The sequence below is a fragment of the Panthera tigris genome, chromosome X (assembly GCF_018350195.1).
Source record: "Panthera tigris isolate Pti1 chromosome X, P.tigris_Pti1_mat1.1, whole genome shotgun sequence".
In the NCBI taxonomy this organism is placed as follows: domain Eukaryota; kingdom Metazoa; phylum Chordata; class Mammalia; order Carnivora; family Felidae; genus Panthera; species Panthera tigris.
Window position 1 is genome coordinate 50,647,483 of NC_056677.1, and position 22,603 is coordinate 50,670,085.

A 22,603-nucleotide genomic window follows, 5' to 3' on the forward strand; every position below is an offset into this window, starting at 1 on the left:
TGGATGTGATTTATTTCTGGTAATCATATGCACATGCACAATATTTGGAAGGAGGTAATGACGCAGAAGCCATATTTCTGCTGCTTCTATTGGCAAGCACAGTGATGGAGATTTTAGGGTTTTCTGCAGCCATGTTACTTTTCCATAGACCTCAGTGTTTGGTTACTATAGTGCTTTGTATATTTAGGGAGCCAGAGCACTTGATTTTTTTTTTTTTGCCACTGAGGATCTGGAAAGCATAATGATACTCTAGTCAATAGTTAAGGCAATGGCAGATTCTTGATTCTTAGACTTCAAATAAGGTGGAGTGTTTCCAAAGCCCCTGATGCCTCACCTTCCTGCTTGTAGCACAGAAAATAGCTCCCCTTGTATTCTGAGAGTTATTCCTGGAAGCCCAGCCTAAAGGTCGCCCCTCCAGCCCTTCCACCAATTTTGGAAGCACATCATTTTCTGTATTAGGGCTCTTTCTACTGAGAATAGCTAGAGTGATTTAATTTCTGCAGCTGAACCCTGACTCATGTAACTTCTCTGCTTAAAAGCTTTCCATAACTCCATACTGCCTTTAAGCTAAATTCTGTAGCATGCCATACATTTCCTTGCCAGTCTGGTGTCCTTTGGTCTTTCTAACCTCAACTTTCACCAATGCCCTCTCATTCTCCATTCTCCAGCTGAACAGAACCTACTATAGTTCTCATAATCATCAGGTTCTCTTGCCTCAAGAACTATGCAAATGTTGCTACCCTTCCCCAGCTCCCACCTCAAAACTCAGTTCACATGCCACCTCCTCCAGAAGGCTTTCTCTTATGTTCTCCCTCAAAATTATTCTGGATCATATCCTTCTCCTATAAGGCCCCGTGTTTGCCCCTCATGGAATACTTATTAAACTGTATTGTATTTTTTTTCTTGTTTGTATCCTGCACTTGATTGTGGAACTAAGAGGGCAGAGACCATGCTTGTCTTGTTCACTGCTTTCTCTCCCATGCCCAGCACAGTGCCTAACACTTAGCAAGTGCTTATTAAACATTTGCTGAATGCATGAATGTTTTCTTCATCCACTTCTTTCCACTCAGAGAATCATATCTTCCAACCACAGAAGGCAATACTTCATAATACCTCAGAGAAAATCTAGTCTAAACACTTATGTCCTAGGTTAGGAAACTGAGGCTCAGAGAATGGAAGCAACATGGCCAGGATTATATAGCTAATTGCTGGCAAGGCAGAAACCAAAACCCTTGTCTCTTGAGTCCCAAACGTACTTTTGAGAGATTTGAGACTCTGGAGTATGACATTTGATCCCAGCTCCATCCATGGCAGTTAGTGTTCTGAGTGAAGTGATTGCCTGACTCTGCTCACAATTTCAAAAAATAATCAAGTCCCCCATATTTCAAGTAGTAGTACTCCCACTCCATAGCCAACCTTTCTGAAGACAAGTATCAAGAAATCAGAGAATTTTTGGTATAGCAAAACCCCTCTTCCATCCTTCATTCCCTTCTGCAATATTCCTACCAAATAGTTATCCAGTCTCAACTCTAACACCCACAACAATGGAGAGGTTCTTCTCTCCTAAGACAACCCAATCATCTCTGGAACAATCTCAGTTGATAGAAAGTTCTTCCATCTCTTTGAGCCAGATGTTATCACCACTTCTACTACAGCCACTGCTGAGGAGCTAACCACTCCATGAGATAGTATGGAATATAAATGCTCCAGGGGGGCACCTGGCTGGCTTAGTAGAGCATATGACCCTTGATCTCAGGGTCATGAGTCCAAGCCCTACATTGGGTGTGATGCCTACTTAAAAAAAATTCTGCAAACCCTGGAATATAAACGCTCCCAAGCTCACACTAAAATTACTATAAGCACCCAATATATTTCTTAGGAACTGAAGACCACTCATTAGATAATAATAAACACTTATAAAGTGCTAACTCAGCACCAGGCAAGGTTCTAAGCTCTTTACATATATTATCTCTTATTCCTCATAACCACCTGATGAGGTAGATACTATTACTGTCCTTATTTTACACATGATGGAACTGAGGCATGGTGGTTAAATAACTTTCCCAAAGTCACATGGCTAGTAGTGGAGCCCAGATGTAAACCCAAACAGTTTGACTCTAGAGCCTATCCTCTTACACACTGTGCTATATAAATGCTACTAAGTAACACATGTCCCATCTCCCAACAGCATCTGACAAGATGTCTCTTGGGTCACAGGAATAAAATGTTTCAATGTTCTGAACTGAGTTCTAGTGGCCTGCCTCCCAGGCAAGATATTTAAATCTTAAATCTTTGCTTTCTCTCAGGGAAAAGCCAATGCCTAGTTGTCTTTTGCCTCTTACGGTTCAAACAACTCCCAAAGTCACACTTCTTCCAGGAAGTACAACTAAGGAAAGTTCCGCATTTTATTCTGACACCCACTGCTACTCATTTATTGCCATTCTGCCCCCACCCCAGCCACCTAATAATCCCCAATGCTTGCCACAGGCAGTCTGAAGATATTGAATCCTATATGTTTATTGTCTTGGCTACTGATATGAATAGATGTTCTTGCACATTTGTGCATGTCAGACTCATTTAAGAGAATCAGCTCCCTGAGGACAGAGACTCCTGGTTAGTTCAATTATTCAGCACAGAGATCACTGCATCTCCAAAATTAAATTCAACAAGCACTTATTTTTTTATTTTTATTAATTTTTTTATTAAGTAAACACTATCACCAATGCTGGCCTCAAACTCACAACCCTGGGATCAAGAGTTGTATGTTCTACTAACAGCCAGCCAGGTGCTCCAATAAGGGCTTATTCTGACAGTGATGGGGGGTACAGAGAGGCTCTCAGGAAGCTTACAGTCTAGTGGGAGACATAGTCACAATGACACAAAATTTCCATGTCATACAGTAAAGTGTCCTAAGCATAATCAGATAATGAATAAAGTTGTTGATGATTATAGAATGAATCATAAAATTTTATACTTAAAATGGGAATACAAGTTCATTTCCTCCCAACCTCCTTATATAGTAATACTTTCTACAGTATATGTGATGAGGTAAAGGGAATGGAAGAGGAAGAAGAGGAAACACCTACTTTGGGCATGCATGGTGCTAGGCTTTTCAACATGCCATTCTATTTAATCCTCCAAAGAAGCCTGAAAAGAAAAACTTGTTATCACTATTTTAAAGAGTAAGGTTCAGAATGTTTACATCATTTGCCCATAGCCATACAGGTAGGATGTAGCAGTAACATGATTTAAATAAAGATATATTTCCAAAGCCCACTATTTCTGATGAGTTTTGTCCAGCAGCAGTTTGAATATTTTCAGTAACAGGAAACTCACTCTGAAGCATTCATAGTCATTATTCGTTTTAAGCTGAAATTCATTATTCTGTGGTTCCATTTGTTAGAACACTATCCCCTGGGCCATACAAAAAAAGCTAAGTCCTAAACAATAGTCCTCTTAAAGTGTTCAAACTCTTATTCTTCCTGAACAACCCCCTCTCTCTGTATACACAGCACACATGTACGGTTCAAACTCTGATCCTTCCTGGACAACCACATTTCTCTCTGTATACATAAGCGTGTGCGCACACACACACGCACAGCACTCATTCTCCAAGATAAATATGACCATTTCTTTAAGCTCTTCCTTGTGGCATGGTTTGCAATCCTCCCCAGGCTGGTTGCTCATCAGTTTGTCCAACATCCCTCAGAACACATTCCCAGGTGAAAGTGACAATGGGGAGTGGGAATATCATCTGCCTTATTCTGAACACTAGTTCTTAGGAAGAGATTCCTGTGAGCTCACATTCACCTAAAATGTCTGATGTTCATGTGTGCTGCTGTGCCCTCACCATGCCTTGAGAAGTTCATGGCAAAGTGAAAAAAAAGCAGTGGATAAGAAGTTAAAACTTTCAGAAGTAAGTCCAACCTCTGCTTCTTGTTAGCTGTGTGACCTCAAACAAGTCTCTTAAATTCCTTAAAGCTCAAAAAGCTATGACTGGTTTTCAATTGTAACTTAACATAAAGTATTGTTTTAAATTTTTAACTACCAAAAAAATAAATAAATAAATTTTCAACTACCTTACCAAAGGTGTGGATGGCAAGAAGTTGGTCCCAAGTAGGGTAACCTGAGGAAAGGGTGATGAGTGATTTGCTGAGGTTAAAGAATAAGGATGCATATAATTGTGTGGTTGTGAGGGGTGGTGTTTTAAGGGAGGAAACTATACCATAGGGTTAAGAATTAGCCTCTGCCTGAAGACTTTTCTCCTAGCTCTCTATAAGTTTAGCTATTTCATCTTTTCAAAAGGAATCTTTCCCTGACTACCCTCTTTAAAACTGTACCACCTCATTGTTATCCTATTATCTTAATTTTCATTCTAGTCCTATCACTATATGAAAAGTTATATAATTAGTTTTTTTATTGATTTATTGTCTCCCTGTATAAACTCTAAGCTCCATGAAGGCAGAGAATGTTTTGTTCATTGTTGTATCCCCAGCACATAGAGCAGTACTTGACATTCAACAAATATTTTTTAAATGACTGAATAATGAATGAATGAATGAATGAATGAGTGAGTGAATAAGTGAATAAAAGCATAGCTCTGCTGACTCACAATATAGGATGCAGAAAAAATGTGTCATGGAAAACATTTTCTACTGCAGCCTGTGAACACCTACTTTTGCCTCTCCCCCACCAAGGGCCTTCGTTAGTTAGAATTCCTCAAAAAAAAGGACTAAAAGTTCCAGATTACAGGCTGAGAATTTCAGGACCTCTTTGGTTTTCTGTTCCCAGTTGGCACAGACTCCACGCTAAACCACCAGCTGAAAGCCCTTCCCTCAAGAATCACTGCCCATACTGATCTCATGTGGCCAAAGACTATATACATATTTGAATAAATACCCAAGAACATCAGTTTCCTCCTATTCCTTACATGGATTTATTTCAGGCCTGTTTTATGGGGGGTGGAGGGGCCAAGGGGACTTATTTCAATTCCATTTCAAGTGTGTCATTAGACCACACAGGGTAGAAAGGACTGGTTGGAAAAGAGAAGCAAGGGTTTAAAAGCCCCTTCAGAGGAAGTACAATGCTTTCAGGTTCAGGCTCAGATCTTTCTGGAACAGCCAAACCCAGTCATGAATCAATTAAAGACTGGGATGGGCAGTGAATGCTTCCCTCAGTATCAGGCCCAGTATTTACTTTTGGAGCCTAATCTGGATAGTTCCATTTTTGGGCTTCATGACTCATTCAACCAGCTACCCTCTCTGACCCCCATGTCCATATTATTTATTTATGAGTTTCATTTAACAGTAATCTACTGGGCAGTCAGGACACTAAATGTTCATCTTCAAATTAAGCATGAGGATTTGCTCATAGTCTCCCTTTCTTTCTCTCTCTCTCTCTCTCTGTCTGTCTGTCTCTCTCTTTCTCTCCCCACCCTCACTCTGTGCTTTAATTAAGCAAGCCAGGAATAGCCCTAGACTTAGAAGAAGTATATAGCTTGGTAGATAAGAACTCAGGCACTAGAGCCAGCCTACTAAGGTTCAACCTTAGTTCTGCCAATTACTGTTTGTGTGACCAGGAACAAGTTTTTATTTTAATTCTAGTTAGTTAACATTCAGTGTTGTATTAGTTTCGGGTGTTCAATATAGTGATTCAACAATTCCATAAGTAACTCCAGGGCTCATCATGACACATATATTCCTTCATCGCCATCACCTATTTAATCCATCCCCCCATCAATCTTTCATTTGGTTACCATCAGTTTGTTCTCTATAGTTAAGAGTCTGTTTCTTGGTCTCTCTCTCTTCTCTTTTTCCTTTTCCCATTTCTTTTGTTTCATAAATTCCACATATGAGTGAAATCATATGGTATTTATATTTCTCTGATTTATTGCACTTAGCATTATACTCTCTAGCTCCACCCATGTCATTGCAAATGACAAGATTTCATTCCTTGTTTATGGATGAATAATATTCCATTGTTGGTGTTGTGAGGATTTCTGCATCTATGTTCATCAGGGATATTGGCCTGTAATTCCTTTTTCATGGTGTCTTTATCTGCTTTTGGTATCAGGGTAATTCTGACCTCATAGAATTACACTTGGAAGTTTTCCTTCCTTTTCTGTATTTTAAAATAGTTTGAGAAGAATAGGTATTAACTCTTCTTTAAATGTTTGGTAGAATTTGCCTGTGAAGCCATCTGGTCCTGGACTTTTGTTTGGTGGGAGTGTTTTGATTACCGATTCAATTTCTTTGCTGATAATTGGTATGTTCAAATTTTCTATTTCTTCCAGTTTCAGTTTTGGTAGGTTATATGTTTCTAGGATTTTATCCATTTCTTCTAGGTTATGCAGTTTGTTGGCATATAGTTTTTCATAATATTCTCTTATAATTGTTTGTATTTCTGTGGTATTGGTTGTTATTACTCCTCTATCATTTGAGACTTTGAGTCCTTTCTCTTTTTTTATGGATAAATCTGGCTAGAGGTTTATCAATTTTATTGATTTTCTCAAGGAACCATCTCCAGGTTTCATTGATCTTTTCTTTTTTTTTTTAATTTCCATATCATTTATTTCTGCTCTGATATTTATTATTCCCTTCCTTCTGCTGGTTTTAGGTTTTGTTTGTTGTTCTTTTTCTAGCTCCTTTAGGTGTAAACCTAGGTTATTTGAGATTTTTCTTGCTTCCTGAGGTAGCCCTATTGCTATAAAATTCCATTTTAGAACCACTTTGGCTGCATCCAAAAGGTTTAGACTGGTTTTTATTTCAATTTGTTTCCATGTACTTTTTAAATTTTTTTCTTTTATTTTCTGGTTGACCCATTCATTGTTTCATTTAACTTCCATGTTTTCTGGTCTTTCCAGAATTTTTACTTGTGTTTGACTTCTAGTTTCATAGCATTGTAGTCAGAAAAGATGCATGGTGTCACTTCAATCTTTTTTAATTTTCTGAGGCTTCTTTTGTGGGCTAATATGTGATCTATTTAGAAAATGTTTCATGTGAACTTGAAAAGAATGTGTATTCTGCTGTTTTAGGATGGATAGTTCTGAATACATCTGTTAAATCCATCTAGTCCAGTGTGTCATTCAAAGCCATTGTTACTTTTTGATTTTCTGTTTAGATGACCTGTCCATTGATGTAACTGGGGTATTAAAGTCCCCTACTATCATTGTATCATCATCAATTAGTTCCCTTATGTTTGCTATTAAATGTTTTATATATTTGGGTACTCCCATTTTGGGTGCACAAATATTTATAGTTATATATCTTCTTGTTGGACTCTCCCCTTTATGATTATATAGTGTCCTTCTTTGTCTCTTGTTACAGTCTTTTCTCTAAAGTCTATTTTTTCTGATATATGAATTGCTATTCTGGCTTTGTTTTGACATCCATTTGCATGATAGATGTTTCTCCATCCCCTTTCAGTCTGCAGGTGTCTTTAGTTCTAAAATGAGTCTCTTGTATTAAGCATGTAGATGGGTCTTGGTTTTATATCCATTCTGACACCCCATGTCTTTGGATTGGGGCATTTAGTATTTACATTCAAAGTAATTATTGAAAGATATGCATTCACTGCTATTTTAGTACTTGTTTTGTGGTTGCTTCTGAAGATTTTCTCTGATCCTTTCTTGTCTTTCTCTCTTTCATGGTTTGCTGGTTTTCTTTAGTTGTATATTTGGATTTCTTGCTCTTTTTTTCTTTCCATATTTATTAGTGGTTTTTGATATAGGGTTACCATTAGGTTTGCATAGAACCTATTCTGCATAAAACACTCTATATTAAGTTGATGGTCATTAAGTTTGAATGTTTTTAATGTTTATTCTTTTTTTTTGAGAGACAGAGAGAGACAGAGCACAAGTAGGGGAGGGGCAGCAAGAGAGAGAGAGAGAGAGAGAGAGAGAGAGAGAGAGAGAGAATTTGAAGCAGGCTCCAGGCTCTGAGCTGTCAGCACAAAGCCCGATATGGGGCTCAAACCTACAAACCACGAGATCATGACCTGAGCCGAAGCTGGATGCTTAACCAACTGAGCCACCCAGGTGCCCCAAGTTGATGGTCGTTTAAGTTTGAACCCATTCCCTCCTCTCCTCCCCATGTTTTCGGTATATGATGTCATATTTTACATCTTTTTATTTTGTAAGTTCCTTGAGTGATATTTTACAAAACATATTCATTTTTGCTGCCTCTGTGTTTCTGCTACCTTCATACTTCCACTTTTGGTCTTTCATTTCACTTAAAGATCCCCTTTAATATTTCTTGCAGGGCTGCTTTAATGGTCATGAACTCCCTTAGTTTTTATTTGTCTGAGAAACTCTTAATCTCTCTGTCTATTCTAGATTAGAGCCTTGCTGGGTACTGTATTCTTGGCTGTAGATTTTTCTCTTTCAGCACTTTGAATATATCATGCCACTCCCTTCTGTCTTGGAAGGTTTCTGCTGAAACATCCCTTGATAACTTTATGGTGTTTCCTTTGTATGTAACTGTCTTCTTTTGTCTTGCTGCTTTAATTTTTTTCTTTACCACTATATTTTTCCATTTTAAGTATAATATGGCTTGTTATGGATCTTTTTTTAAATTTTTTTGGAGGTTCTCTGTGCCTCTTGGATCTGGATATCTGTTTCCTTCCCCAGATTAGGGAAGTTTTTAGGTATTAAATACCTAATAAAATAAATTTTCTTTCCCTTTTTCTCTCTCTTCTTCTACTGAGACTCCTATAATGAATATTATTAAGTTTGATGGAGTCACGGAATTCCCTAAGTCTATTCTTGTTTTGCATAATTCTTTTTTCTCTCTTTTTTTCAGCTTGATTACTTCCCATTACTTTATCTTCTAGGTCATTAATTTGTCCCTATGCTTCTGCCATCCTGCTATTTATTCCATCAAGGGTGTTTCTCATTTTGTTTATTTAGACCTTTATCTCTGCTATGTTTTTCCTTATGTTAAGTGTCTCATTGATACTTTCCACTGTCTTCTCAAGTCCAATATCTTTGTCATCATTACTTTAAATTTTCTATCAAGCATGTAATTTATATCTGTTTCATTTAGATCTCTGGCCATGGCCTTGTTCTGTTCTTTCATTTGGGACAAATGCTTCAGTCTTTTCATTTTGTCTATTTCTCTGTGTTAGGAAAGGCAGCTAAGTCCCTTCTTAAGTGTAATGGTCTTATGAACAAGAGGTCTTATAGTGTCCTGAAGTGTAGTGTCCCCTGTTCCCCAGGGCCTTGTGCTCTGGGGAGTGTCTCCAATTTGTGCTGCATGTTCTCTACTGTTGTATCCTAGCCACTTTATCCTTCAGGCCAGTTGTCTGAAGAAACTCTCTTTGTCTGTTATGGGCAGTGTTTGGCCCATGGCCTGAATGTGGTGAGTTTTTTTTCCTAGATGTGCTCTTGTCTGCTTGTGAAATGAGACCTGTTGCCACCACTACAAGAACAATGGCTCCACAAAACTCTCACATCAGGAGATTCAGTGTAAGCAGGGTTTGGGGCTGGTCTTCTGGGGGAGGGTACCCCTGCAAGTGTGACTGGGAAGAGCAGTTCCATCAGTGTATGGGGGCAGGGCTTGATGTAAGCAAGTAAGGTAGTCAGTGTCAGTGCTGCTGTGCTGTTTTCCATAGTTGACCTTGTACTTGCTAAGGGGCAGGGGAGGGAAGTGGCACAGGCCAGTTCCTTTCTTCTCAGAGGGATCTGTATGTGAATGCTGGTTCTGTAGGGCACACTCCAAGATGAGCAAATAACCTTCCCACTGTGTGCCCCCAGGCACTCTTCAAATTGCTGTTTCCAGGCTGTTTGTCCCAGGGCTGTTTGTACTGCTTTCACTCTTAGAACAGCCCCAATGCCCTCTGGGCTCTCCCTGAGCCACTAACCTTTAGAACTCCAGGTTTTAAGCCTGGCTGGTTGCAAGAACTCATGAATTCAGTCCCTTTCACTTTCCAAGCCAATTGCTATGGGGAATCATCATCCATGTCCTCCCCCATGTGCTAGTCTGTTTCTTGCCCTTCTCTACAACTGTAGCTCCCTTCCCACTGCAGCAGCCATTATCTGTTTCTCTCCCAAACTGTGTCTCTGCACTTCCTGCCTTCTTCAATGTGGCCTATTCTCTACCTTTAGTTGTGGAGTTTGTTCTGCCAGTCTTCTGGTCATTTTCTGGGGTATTTACAATTATTTGATTGTTATCTAATTATATTTGTGGGATGAAGCAAGCATAGGGTCACCCTACTCTGCTGTCATCTTTCTGCTCTCTATTTAATGTCTCTGAGCCTCACTTTTCTCATCTTAAAAATGAGGAGAATGGTATAATGCCCTTCACTTGGAGCAAGCCCCATACTCTCACTACCCTAGTTTCCTCATATGTGAAACAGATTCATACAGTTGTTGATGAGGGTTTAAAGAATCAATACATGCAAAGCAATTAGAACAATGCTGGTACACAATAATTCTCAATAAATACTAACAAATACTATAATTCAGGGTTTGAATACGATCTCTGCCCCTAACTTTAGGCAAATCATATACTCTTTAACCCTCAGTTTCCACATCTATAAACAGGAGAAACAAATAATACCTACCAAAGAAATGATGAAATAAATGATTTGAAAGTGCTCTATGGAGTAAAAAATTTATTTAAAATGTGAAGAATTGTTTATAGTAGAATAAAGTAGGGGGCATACTAAATGGAGATTCTACCTAGTCAAGGCTCCCTGCTGCTCCCTCCCAAATTCTGAATAGGCCTATTTCTCATCAGGCCATTTGGCAATACGTGTGTGGAGAAGATTTTTCATCTCTCCCAGATTTAGTTTCCCCAACTTTAAAGTACAAACACTGTTGTGAGATTTACATGAATTCATATGTGTGAAGGTGCTTTTAAAATGCAAAACACCAAACAAATGTGAGGAATTATTATTGTATTAAAATAATAAAGGCTATCATTAATTGAACACTTGCTATGTGAAAGACCATACCAAGTGCTTTACAAATATTAAGTAATTTCATCCTCATAATAATACCAATAACCAGGTATACTATTATTGAAGTTTCACAGATAAGGTATGGTGGTTAATTTTATGTGTCAAACTGACTGGACCACCATGCCCAAATATTTGGTCAAACATTAATCTGAATATTTCTGTGAAGGTATTTTTTGATGAAATTAACACTTAAATCAGTGGATTTTGAATAAAGCAGATTATATTCCATAATGTGGGTGGGGCTAATCTAATAGATTGAAGGTTTTAATAGAACAAAGATTGACCTCCCCTGAGCAAGAAGGGATTCTGCCAGCAGACTGCCTTTGGACTCAGACTGCAACTCTTCTCAGATTGCTGGCCTACCCTGCATATTTTGGACTTGCACCTCTATATTCACATAAACAAATGCCTTAAAATCTCTCTCCATCTCTCTCTACAGACGTACATACGCACACACCCTGTTGCTACTGTTTTTCTGGAGAACTCTAATACATAGGAAACTGAAGATTAGAATGGTTAAATCCCTTGCCCACAATTACACAGCTAGTCAGTAGCAGAGCCAGAAACATAATGATCATCTTCCTTGTTTCTGCCCTGTTCTGCATCTCTTTCAATCAATCCAGCAGCAATAAGCATTGAATCCATCTCCAAAATTGATGTTAAATATTTCCTCTTCTCCCCAACCTCACTGACTTCATCTCTGCAGCAGCCTCTTAATTGGGCTTGCCATCTCCACTTTCATCCTCCTCAATCCATTCTCTATAGATTCTTGTTAAAGTCAACTTCTCAGATTAATAAGCCAACCCCATCATTCCACTGCTTCAAATGATTCCTATTGTACTTAGAATGAATAGCACTTGCCAGTGTTCAGCACTATCATGTACACTGTGAGCATATTAACTCAATCCTCACAATAACACTATGGGTAGTACCATTATTATCCCCATTTTTGAAAGGGCATAACTGAGCCACAGAAAGTTTAGGCAACATGCCTATGATCACAAAACTAGGAAGCAGCAGAGTCAGAATTGAACCTGAGCAGTCTAGTTCCAGAGTGTGTGCTATTAACCACTGAATCATACTGCTTTTGAGGATAGTTGATGCACACCCTCCCTGGGCCTACAAACTCCCTAGGCCTTCAAGGCCCTGTGTGAGCTGGTCCCTCCCTGACTCTCTGTCTTCCTATCATGCCACTTGACCTTCTCTCCCTGTGCTCCAGTCACACTGGCCTTCTTTCTATCCCTCAAAAACAAACTATTCCAACCTCAAGGACTATGCACATGCTATCCCTGCTGCCTCCTCTAAACTCCTCACAAACCTCACTGTCTCTTTATTCTTTTTTTTCTTTATTTATTCTTTATTGTAATCCAAAGTTGTTAGGATCTTTCCCAAAATTTCTACACAGCTGACTCAACTTAATGTCACTTCCCTGGGTATGCCAGGAAGGTCCTTCGACATAATGTTTCTTCATGACAGTAAGGCATCTCAGACCTAGCTGAATGCATTTGTTCCCCCTACCACCAACACCACTGTCTGGTTTCCATTACTGACCAGCTTAATCACTTGCAGAACTAGTCCTGCTCTAACACACACACACACACACACACACACACACACACCAAAAATAGCATGATGAAAAACTTCAAAGCGGTGGGCTCCTAAGAAGCTCTTCTCATTATGTAATGTGTTTGGGAGCCTTTCTCAGTCTCTTCTCAAACAGAGAGTTCAGGAAGCCTTGGGCTTGGGTGGGAGAATTTGTTCCTTGTGAATGAAATTCTTATTCCATCTCTTCATGCTCAGAGAAAAGTTAGGTCTGGTCTTCTGAGGTCTGAATTCAGGGTAGAAGAGAAGATCATATTCTGCCCATCCAAGTGTATACCCCTATATCCTGTCAGGAATAATAATTACTCCCTTTATGGATAGAGAATAGCAGAGTTAATATAGCCCTTTCCTGTCTACTCACTCATGTGATTCTCACAGCAGACTCAGAAGATAAATGAGGCTATATAATGGTTAATTTTATGGGTCAACTTGACTGGGCCACAGGGTGCCCAAACATTTGGTCAAACATTATTCAGGGTGTTTCTGTGAGGGTGTTTCTGGATGAAATTAACATTTGAATCCATAGATTAAGTAAAGCAGAGTGTCCTCTCCAATGTGGGTGGGTTCCTTTTAATCAATTGAAGACCTAAATAAAACAAAAAGGCTAGTAAGAGGGAACTCCTCCTGCCTGATGGCTTAAGCTGGGACATCATGTGTGTGTGTGTGTGTGTGTGTTTGTGTGTGTGTTGCCTCCAGGTGTCAAATGCAACCTTTCCTGTGCTCTTACCCTCTCCATCTGTGCCACAAAAGGGACCCTCCACCACTCAGTCTTCTCATGTCATTGCCCTACCTAACAAGGCAAAGCTTCTAAGCCTGGCATTCAAGGTCTTTCTTGATGTGGCCCCAGTTCATCTGGCAATAATTACTGGATCCAACCACACCACAGCACTCATAGTTTATTTCCAGAATATATGATTCCTTTCATGCCTCCATTCTTTGTCTAATGTTGTTCCCTGTGCTGGGAACATTTCTTGCCTCACTAACTATGCCTATTCTCCACATCAAGCAAACTCTGTCATTTGAAAGGCTTGACAGTACACCTTAAATACTTTCTATTCTAGAAATCCCTGCCTAATCCTTTGAATCCCCTCAATCATGTTCCTACTCCCCTCTACTCCCACATCACCATCTTTGTACTTCTTATAGCATTCCACCCAGGCTGACTTATGGCTCCCCTACTGAATTATAAGCTCCTGAAGACATAAACCACATCTTGTCTTGACTATCCCATACCTCAGCCTGATATAGTACCCTGGAAAGAGTAGCTGCTTGATAAACATCCATTTTCTTAAATGACCTGTTAAAATCCATTGCAGCATTGTTTATCAGGCAAATGACTGGAGACAAACTAATTGGCCACCAATAAAGGACCCAATAGAATCCTGTGTAGCCATACAAAAGGAGGCATATCTGCATGTACTGTTATGAGATAATCTTCAAGAATATTGTTAATTGAAAAAAAAGAGTCAAGCACAGACTGTTGAATATGCTACTAATGTATGAAGAGAAGAAAGTGTGTGTGTGTGTGTGTGTGTGTGTGTGTACATAAGTAAAATCTTGTAAAGGCATGGAATATAGATATACAAACACTTAAGAAACTTATAACAGTGGTTATCTCTAGACGACGTGACTAAGAACCAGGGGAAGGAGAAAGACTTATGAAGACTTAATTTTTACCTCAATCCCTTCTCTGCTCTTTAAATTTTGCACCAAGTGCATATATTACCTATTCAGGATAAATAAATTTTGTCATGCCCCTATTACATGGGGGAGGGACCATATTGAGATGTTATTAAGTATTGACATAAATTTCTTTTTCAGATTAGCTAGAAAGGACCCTGAGGAATGTAATATAATTAGTTGACGATTGTAATCAAATGAAGTTGTGGTTCTGAGCCAACTGGGATGGGCTCTGGCTCTGAAGGGAATATAAAAATAAATAAATAAATAAACCTTTTTATAGCTTTACTCTGCTCCAGGCATTGTTCAAAGTACCTTACATGCATTCACTCATTTAACCTTCACAACACTATGAAATGGGTAGTTACTACCATTTTTCCAACTTTAAAAATAAGGGGCCTGAGGAGTTAAGTAGGCTGCCCAAGACCACACAAACAATAAGCAGCCAGAGCAAGTATTTGAATACAGGGAATCAGGTTCCAGGGTCTGTACTCCTAAACATTACACTATGTTGCTAACACCAACACAGAGTGATGAAAGCTAGAGAACTCTGCTGTATCATCAGCACCTAGCAGTTTATAAACAATCAATAAATACATTGGATAAATGTATGAATAGATGGATGGACCAATAATTGGATGTGTGCATGGGTGAGTAAATCAGTGAGGGGATGAGGGATGTATAGAGGGATGGGGGTGTGTGAATGGGTTGTAGCTAGGTGGGTGGGTTGTGGAAAGAGTAAGGCTTTTTTAATCAGATCTTGATTTGAAATCTGATGCTTCCCTTTATTTAACCTTGAGCAAGATACTTAAGTTCTCTATCCTTGTTTCTAAGCTGGACCAGGCTATGAACTCTGAGAGGGCAGGGACATTTTTCTGGTTTGTTTGTTTGTTTTTCCCCTGCTATACCATACCACTGTACCCCCAAAGACTAGAAGAGTGCCTGCAACATAGTAGGTTCTCAGCAAATATTTTTTAGATGAACTTATTAACTAACAAATGTGGATATTAAAACCCATTTTGTAGGGGCTAATATGAGGACTAACTGAGATAACATTTAGTATACCTGGCATATAATAGGTGAGCTTCCCTTCCTTTGCCTCCCTGCTAATGAGGGTTGCAGAAAGCACACTTAACTGGGAATTGAGATATGTGGATTATTTTCCCAGTTACTGAGTAGCTGTACGGTCTTGGGTCAAGCACCCTCCCTCTCTGACACTCAAATTTCCCAATCTATAAAATGAGTGGTATTCAACATTTCGTGTAGGAGATAGGGGGAAATACAGGGCAAACAAAACCCTTTTCCAAAATCTTAAGCAACAATACAACATATAAAGCAAAAACCACGGTGCTCTTGACAGATCAAAGGTGAGAGACCCACATTCCTGGTTACTCCTGCCCACCTCCTAGAGTGGACTGGGCCTGCTCTAGCTTGGGAGAATACTTCAAAAAAAAAAAAAAGAAAAGAAAGAAAGAAAGAAAGAAAGAAAGAAAGAAAGAAAGAAAAGGCTCAAATTTTGTTCCCATCCTTCATTTTATCAGGCTGAACTGCATTTTGAAATACTTGGTAGTTCATCTACTGTCAGAACTTGACTGTCACTAATACCTCCCAATCCTCTGAGCTCAATATGTAGATCATCAACTGCCTATTGGATATGTCCGTATGAGTCTGTCCAAGCATCTCAGACTCAACATAGCTCAGACTGTGCTTGTCATCTCCCCTCTCCAATCCCTCCCTAAACACTGGTCCTTAATTTGCATTCCCCATTTCTGTGATGGATATAACTGTTCATTTGGTCTCACAAGAAGACTCTGTCACTGGGAGGAAGCAAGAGAGGATTAGAGTATGTCAAGTCTTGATTGATCCTTCACCAGACTGATGGCAGTATTTTTACTATTGGCCATATCCATCAGGCTATGGCTCATAATCCAAAGCCAAATTCAAATTCTGAGATTCTGCATTTTTACATTGGCAAACATACATGTGAATTAACTGTGACAATGACTGCAGGTCATCTCCTCACAGTCCATTCTCCTTTTCTCCCTTTGTATCATAAACCTTGCCCCTGATCGTTGGCTGTGCACATTGCCTCCCAGTTTACATGAATACTTTCCAAGTTTCCATTGCAACTGGAAGCATCCATGTGACTCAGTTCTGACCAATGAGATATGAGGAGAAATATTAAATAGGACTTCTAGAAATATTTCTTTAAAAAGGATAGCCAAATTTGTTTCCCCTTGTTTTGAACCTTCCAGTTGCCTAGAAAGTGGATGTTAATAGATGTCCTGAAAATTCCACACCCATCTTGGAGCAGTAAGTAACCTCAACAATGAAAACCAAATGCTGGGATGGTGATGCAGAGAAGTTCCTAAAAGTTTCCTGAAGCTTCCATATTGGCCCTGGTATGCTTATCTCCTGATTTCATTTTTTTTTCTAAGTAGGCTCCATGGCCAATGTGGGGCTTGAACTCATGACCCAGAGATCAAGAGTCACATGCTCTACCAGTGAGCCAGCCAGGTGCTCCTCCTCTGAATTCTTTCATGTGAAATAAAACCTGTGTGTTTTAAGCCAGTATAAATAAATTTCTGTTATTCATAGCAGAAGCAAATCAACTATTAGACTTACCAATTAGCCATTCCATCTTGCATATGCAGAGATTTCCACCAACTCCAATGTTGTGACTTTTACAAAGGTCACATGAAATTTGGCGTAGAATTTAATTCATAATTTCATATGTTTCTCCAAAGTAGAGGCAAACCAAGAGTGGGGCAATAGAAGTTGACAACCCTTAGTTCAGGCAATGAGGGAGTGCACTATCTATAAAGATTTTTTTAAAGACTAAAACGTCAAACTGTTTTTGTTGTTGTTATCACCATGAACCAGCAATTTTAAGCAATGTCAGTAATAAAATACTTCTCCCTGAAAAAAACCTTTTTTTGGTCAAAGTTCTAAAAAATTGTTGTTACTACTGAGTTTTAAATCAGCACCTTTTGTTACTCATCCTTTAATAAAACTGTATTCTACATGGAAGTTGATTCAGTTGCCCGCCCCCATACACAGACTTTACATGTGTTCCTTCAGTTCATTCCACTTGCAAAGCTTTAGAATCACTCAAAGTAGCTTTGGGTGCATTTCATGTCTGTAATCCCTCTGGTACTATATGTTCCATCATTTAAATAGTAGGTTCAAAGTAAACAATGATGGCACAGGGATTGTAAAGTCAAAGAAAAGGAATGTAAGTCACTTCAATTCTGCCATTTTACTTGACCAATTGGAGTTTTTATTTGTGCTTAAAATGTAAAATAGCAAAAACAATACAACTGCAATGTGTACTATTTATGTTCAGTAAGTGTACATTTTAGGTTATATGCGAGATGTTACTGAATCTAAACATCTTTCAAATTGAAGTTTATTCCTCTTTTTCATTGCTAATTAAAAATTAAAAATAAAACAACAAAACAATTAGTCTAATTACTACATGATTATTACTGAAAATAATTTTGTCATATAGATTAGGGAGTATTAAAAATTATTTATTCCAGATATCACATATGCTAAGTATACCACATCTCTAAAGTAGTAATAATGCAATTAATCTTATTGTCCAGAATCCAAGAAAGCAAGGAACTGGCTCACTGGTAATCCACATAGAACCAACCCTCTATCAGCCCCATCAGAGGCCAAGAGCCCAAAGAATATCATTTGATCATTGACTTAGATGTGAAATGTCCCTGCATGCATACACCCATTCTTTGTTCATTATAGCCCCACACTCAGCCATCTGAGAATCAAGTGGGTGCTCAGGAAGGAGAGACACAAATTATTTACAAATGAAGCTGACTATAGCACTTTCACCCTCATCTAAGCCACCATTACCTCTAACCTGGACTATTGTAAGAGCCTCCTTACACCTTTTTCCTTTGCCCCACTACAATTTATTCTGTTAAATTTTAAGTCAGATTCTATTCCTTACCTTCCAGAAGCTACCAATTTCACTCAGATTAAATGTCCCTGGGACATTGGTTTCCTTGCTGTTCCTTAAACAAACAAGCTGTGAGCTCTCTCGCTCTCTCTCTCTCTGTGTGTGTTTCTTATGCTTAGAAACCGCTTCTCTTAAATATCTGCACAGAGCTTGTTCCTCCATTTCCTTCACATCTCTGCTCAAATGTCTCTTAATCAGAGAGGCTGTGAGTCATCTGTCTAATATATCATTCTGCCCCCTACTTCTTTTTATCTTCTTACCAGGTTTTCTTTTACTTCTTAGCACTTAGCACCTCCTGACATACTGTATATTAATTTGTGTAGTTGTTTAGTGAACACCCAGCCCCCAGAATGTAAGATTTATGAGAATTGGAAATTTGTTTTTGTTCAGTGCTGTCTCCCCAGAACCTAGATCAGTGCCAACTCACAGTAGATACTCTATATTTTTTGAATGAATTAACAGCCTCAATAGTACCTGCAAAATAAAGTATTTTACACCCTTTTTATGGATGAGAATACTGAGGATGAAAAAAGTTTGGCAATTGGCAAGTATTTCAGAGCTGAGAAGTGTAAAATCCAGGACTTCAACCTCAAACTTTTGACTCTGAGACCAGTGTTCTCTCCACTCTGGGAAACTGTGTTACAAACAGAAGTTATGAATAAAATACACTAAAGAATTTACCATCAGAAGTGAACTCACAGTTTTTTAACTTTCTACTGGGACAGATTTTATTCTGTAAAATCCCTACTGATGTTTTATGTTCAAGAATCTTCATTTACATGAAGTACAGTAAAAATAGTCAAATGTTCTAAAAATAAATCTCCCTGTTATAAAAGGCTTAATATAAATTCCGAACACTTTGCAAATGAAAGAACATGGAATAAAGACCTTTTGACTGGCCACATTATAAAATGGTGTTTAAACAAATACTCCCTATTTTTTTTTTTTTCATAATAAGCCATTAGTCACATTTTATCCAACATTTACTTCTAGGAATCTGAGAATCTCAGACCTGGAAGGAATTTTGGTGGATCATTAATAGCCCCATTTAACAGGTAAGGAAACTGAGGCCCCAAACATTCATACCAAAACAGTAGCAGGGCCAAAACTAGAGGCTTCCTGCCTCTAGGCTAGAATACAGTTTCTTGAACTCTGGCAAATGATTAAAAAATGATTTCATCATATAATATTCACCACTTCAGTCCCCTAAAAATATTATAATACTTCCCCATCAATCAATCCTTAATTCCATAGTCTCCACAAGGTATCTGTTACTTCCTCTTTTCTTTCACAACTGGCAAAACTTCAGATCTCTCAATTAATTTAATCTGTTGTCAATCTTCACCCCTATACTAAAATATATTTAGAAAAGGAGGGAGGTCTCACCCAGACTGAGCTACCAAAAATCCAGGGCTGGCATGTTTGTTTTTTTCAGGCAAATTTCATGGCATTAGTTCATCCTGAAGAAACTTCTTTCTCAATATTGTAACTGTTTATTCCTTTCTGTCTCTTTCAGCACCATTTGAACAGAGGATTCTGTGGAGCATTGGGGAGGGACAATGACAAAGAGATAGAAGACTCCTGTGCTAGACTCAGCTTTTCCTTCATGGAGCTGTGTGGCTCTGGGCAAGTCTCTCCCATTCTCTGGGTTTCAGCTTTCCTGGATGGATGACAAGAACTTGAAGGTCTTTTCCTGCTCTAACCTTTTCTGATTCTACAAACACTTGAAACAGCTTTGATGGGACTCTAGGGAAGGAGGGGTGTCTGAGAAGAATCTCTTAAGCCCTGATATATAAGATTATACACTGGAAGCCTTTAAAAACCACTGAAACAAAATTCTAAGGAAACCGTGAAGAAAGGAGGACAGCTTCTCTGAATACAGTCCTAGTCCATATCAAATTGCCTCTTCCCTTCCAGAGCAGGAGCAAAAAAATTGTTAAATATCAGTTTTTGCCCAGCTGCTTCAGGCTACTTTGCTTCAGCTTCGGGTTGTGGCTGGTAGTGCAGAAGTGTGGGCTAGGATTGCCATCAGCACCTGCTAACCCAACCCACCTGCCCTCCAAGACCCTCTTGCCCATGGCTCTTATTCCCCAGAGTCCCTGACCAGACTTGAGCTACCCTTGGCTGAGTCAGAGAGGCATCAAAATGCAACCACCACTTCCCCTCTGCAAGGGAAGTCATTCCAAGGTCTCCAGGTGAAGAAGCGAACACTGTAACATACAATGAACTATGGGAGGATAATACTAAACACACACACACACACACACACACACACACACACATAAGCACATACTCCTTGGATGAGGGTGGGGGTAAGGAAGAGCTCTCCTAACTGAATGAGGCTCAGACCCATTTCCAGGATGGAGGTTTCTGCAGCTTTCTGTCCTGTACAAAGCCCCAGGTGTGTATAGGATGACCCCAGCCCAAGCAAGCAAGGACTCCAGGGCTCCCTTATGCAGTTTCCCTTAAAGTCACTCCCTGGCCCTCAAGCCCTGAGACTGGCCGGGGTGAGGGGTACATGCAGCCTGTTTGGAGGACCATGAAGCTCTCCCATACTGCCTTCCTACAATCCCAGGCTTTTTGACTACCTTCTCCCTCTCAAACCCATACCAGATCACCGGCTTCCCTCGAGTCCCACTGTTCTCAGAGAGACCCTCTGCCAGCCCCCCTTGCCTCATTGGTCTTCCAGGTGACCCCCAATCTTATCCCACTCCAATGCGGGGGCAGGAGGGAATGGATAAAAATACGGAGCGGATGGGAGGGGTCTTTCTTCAGCAGGCGAGTGAGCAAGGGCTCCTAAAATGGCCACAGCAAGCTAGCTAGTGTCTCAAGGACGGCGGAGAGGGTGGTGGGCAGAAGCCGGGGGGGGGGGGCTCCCGGCAGGGCGGCTGGTGAAGGAGCTGGGGGTGGGGCTAGGGAACTGAGGTTCAGACAGGGTTAGCCAGGGTTATATGCACTCACCATTCCTGATCCGCCCCTAATCCACTGCATGGTGCCTGCTTAGTCCGGCTTCGCTGAGGCCTGGGTGGCTGGCGCGGGTTGTCTCAGGCTGGCTGGCTGGGCTGGCAGGGCTGGATCCAGTGAAAGCCCAAGCGCCCCCTCCGCCTCCCCTCCTCCACAGTCTTACAGCCCAATCCCCTCCGCCCCGGACCTCCCCTTTAGTCAGGTTGTTCCATCCCAGCTGGCAAGCTCTGCCTCTCCGCCCTGCAGCTCCAGGGGTGCTTTGCTGGGAAAAGCGTAGGAGGAGGGTCCCAACCGACTGCCTTTGTCCCCTGCCAAGGCTTCAGAACTGGGAGGCGGGGTGCAGGGAGAGGATGGGGGTAAATGACCTCCACCCAGAGAAGGCAGCTGCCACCTCTTCTTGCCCCCGATCCCGTGCTGTAGTTAGATGCTGCTTATTGCGGGGTTCCCCAGTTGTGCCAATTGTGTCGAGTCAGCGAAAAGTCCTCTCCAAAGTTGCCAGAGGTGTTGGGCCATCTTCCGGAATAATAAGATCCTGCCCTGGTGGAGCCGTGCCAACACTCTCTTGCCTCCCTTCCCCCAGCCCTCCCTTTGCCTACTCCCCTCGGATCTTCTATTGTGTACTCCTTGGGGGCTTTCATCCTCATTACTTTCGTTTTCTCAGAACAACCCTGTGAACACAGGCATTAGTATCTTCATTTCACAGATAAATGGAGGTTTAGAAGATGGAAGGGACATATCTAAGGTCACATAAAAAAGACAAAGCCTCAACTTTACCCTCTGCAGCTTTCCAAGCTTCTTTTTTGCTAGCACAAGTGCATGCGCACAGGCAAGAGCTCGGAAACCCACGTGCATGCACATATATAAACACACCATTCCAGGATTCTCCTTCACATCCTGAGGTATATGAAAGGTAGCTTGTTGGATGAATTTTCCATTTGTCTGTTTTGCTGAGAATGAGTAAAAAGAACGTCAGCAAAACAGGCAAACGGATAAGCCACCCACCTCTTCATGGTGTCCCTAACTCTGAGCAATGCAACCCAGGCTGGCACCTTTACATCTGCTGAGTGTTGACATTGTTGGTCACATCATACCCATGATTATTCTATATAGTCCTTACAATTACCCGTGAGAAGAACATGATAGGGAGTGTTAATTAGCCCCTGTTACATACATAAATACTGAAACCCAAAGATTGAAAGACATTTATCCAAGGTAGCACAGCTAAACAAGAGAACAATCCAAGGCTCCTGACCCACAGGGCAAGTCAGGGAAGAATGGGATTACAAAAACAGAGGTTGCAGCTTCAGCAAAAATGAATTAAAATATGACATCATAAAGAATTTCCTGAAGGTGATTGGTACAAAGACATCACTGGCATGCTACACATACAACCTTATTGTCCTCTATGCCCTAGCA

At 40.2% G+C, this 22,603-nt stretch overlaps 1 protein-coding gene across 1 annotated transcript in view; it reads right to left on the reverse strand.

Annotated features, from left to right (window-relative positions):
* Positions 1-21,350, reverse strand: part of ARHGEF9 (Cdc42 guanine nucleotide exchange factor 9) — a 188,886-nt gene extending 167,536 nt beyond the window's left edge. The window contains exon 1 of the mRNA XM_042974958.1: positions 21,185-21,350. Within this exon, the coding sequence (XP_042830892.1) occupies positions 21,185-21,214 (30 nt within the window). The 5' untranslated portion in view covers positions 21,215-21,350. The remainder of the gene's footprint in view (positions 1-21,184) is intronic.
* Between the last annotated feature and the right edge of the window lie 1,253 nt (positions 21,351-22,603).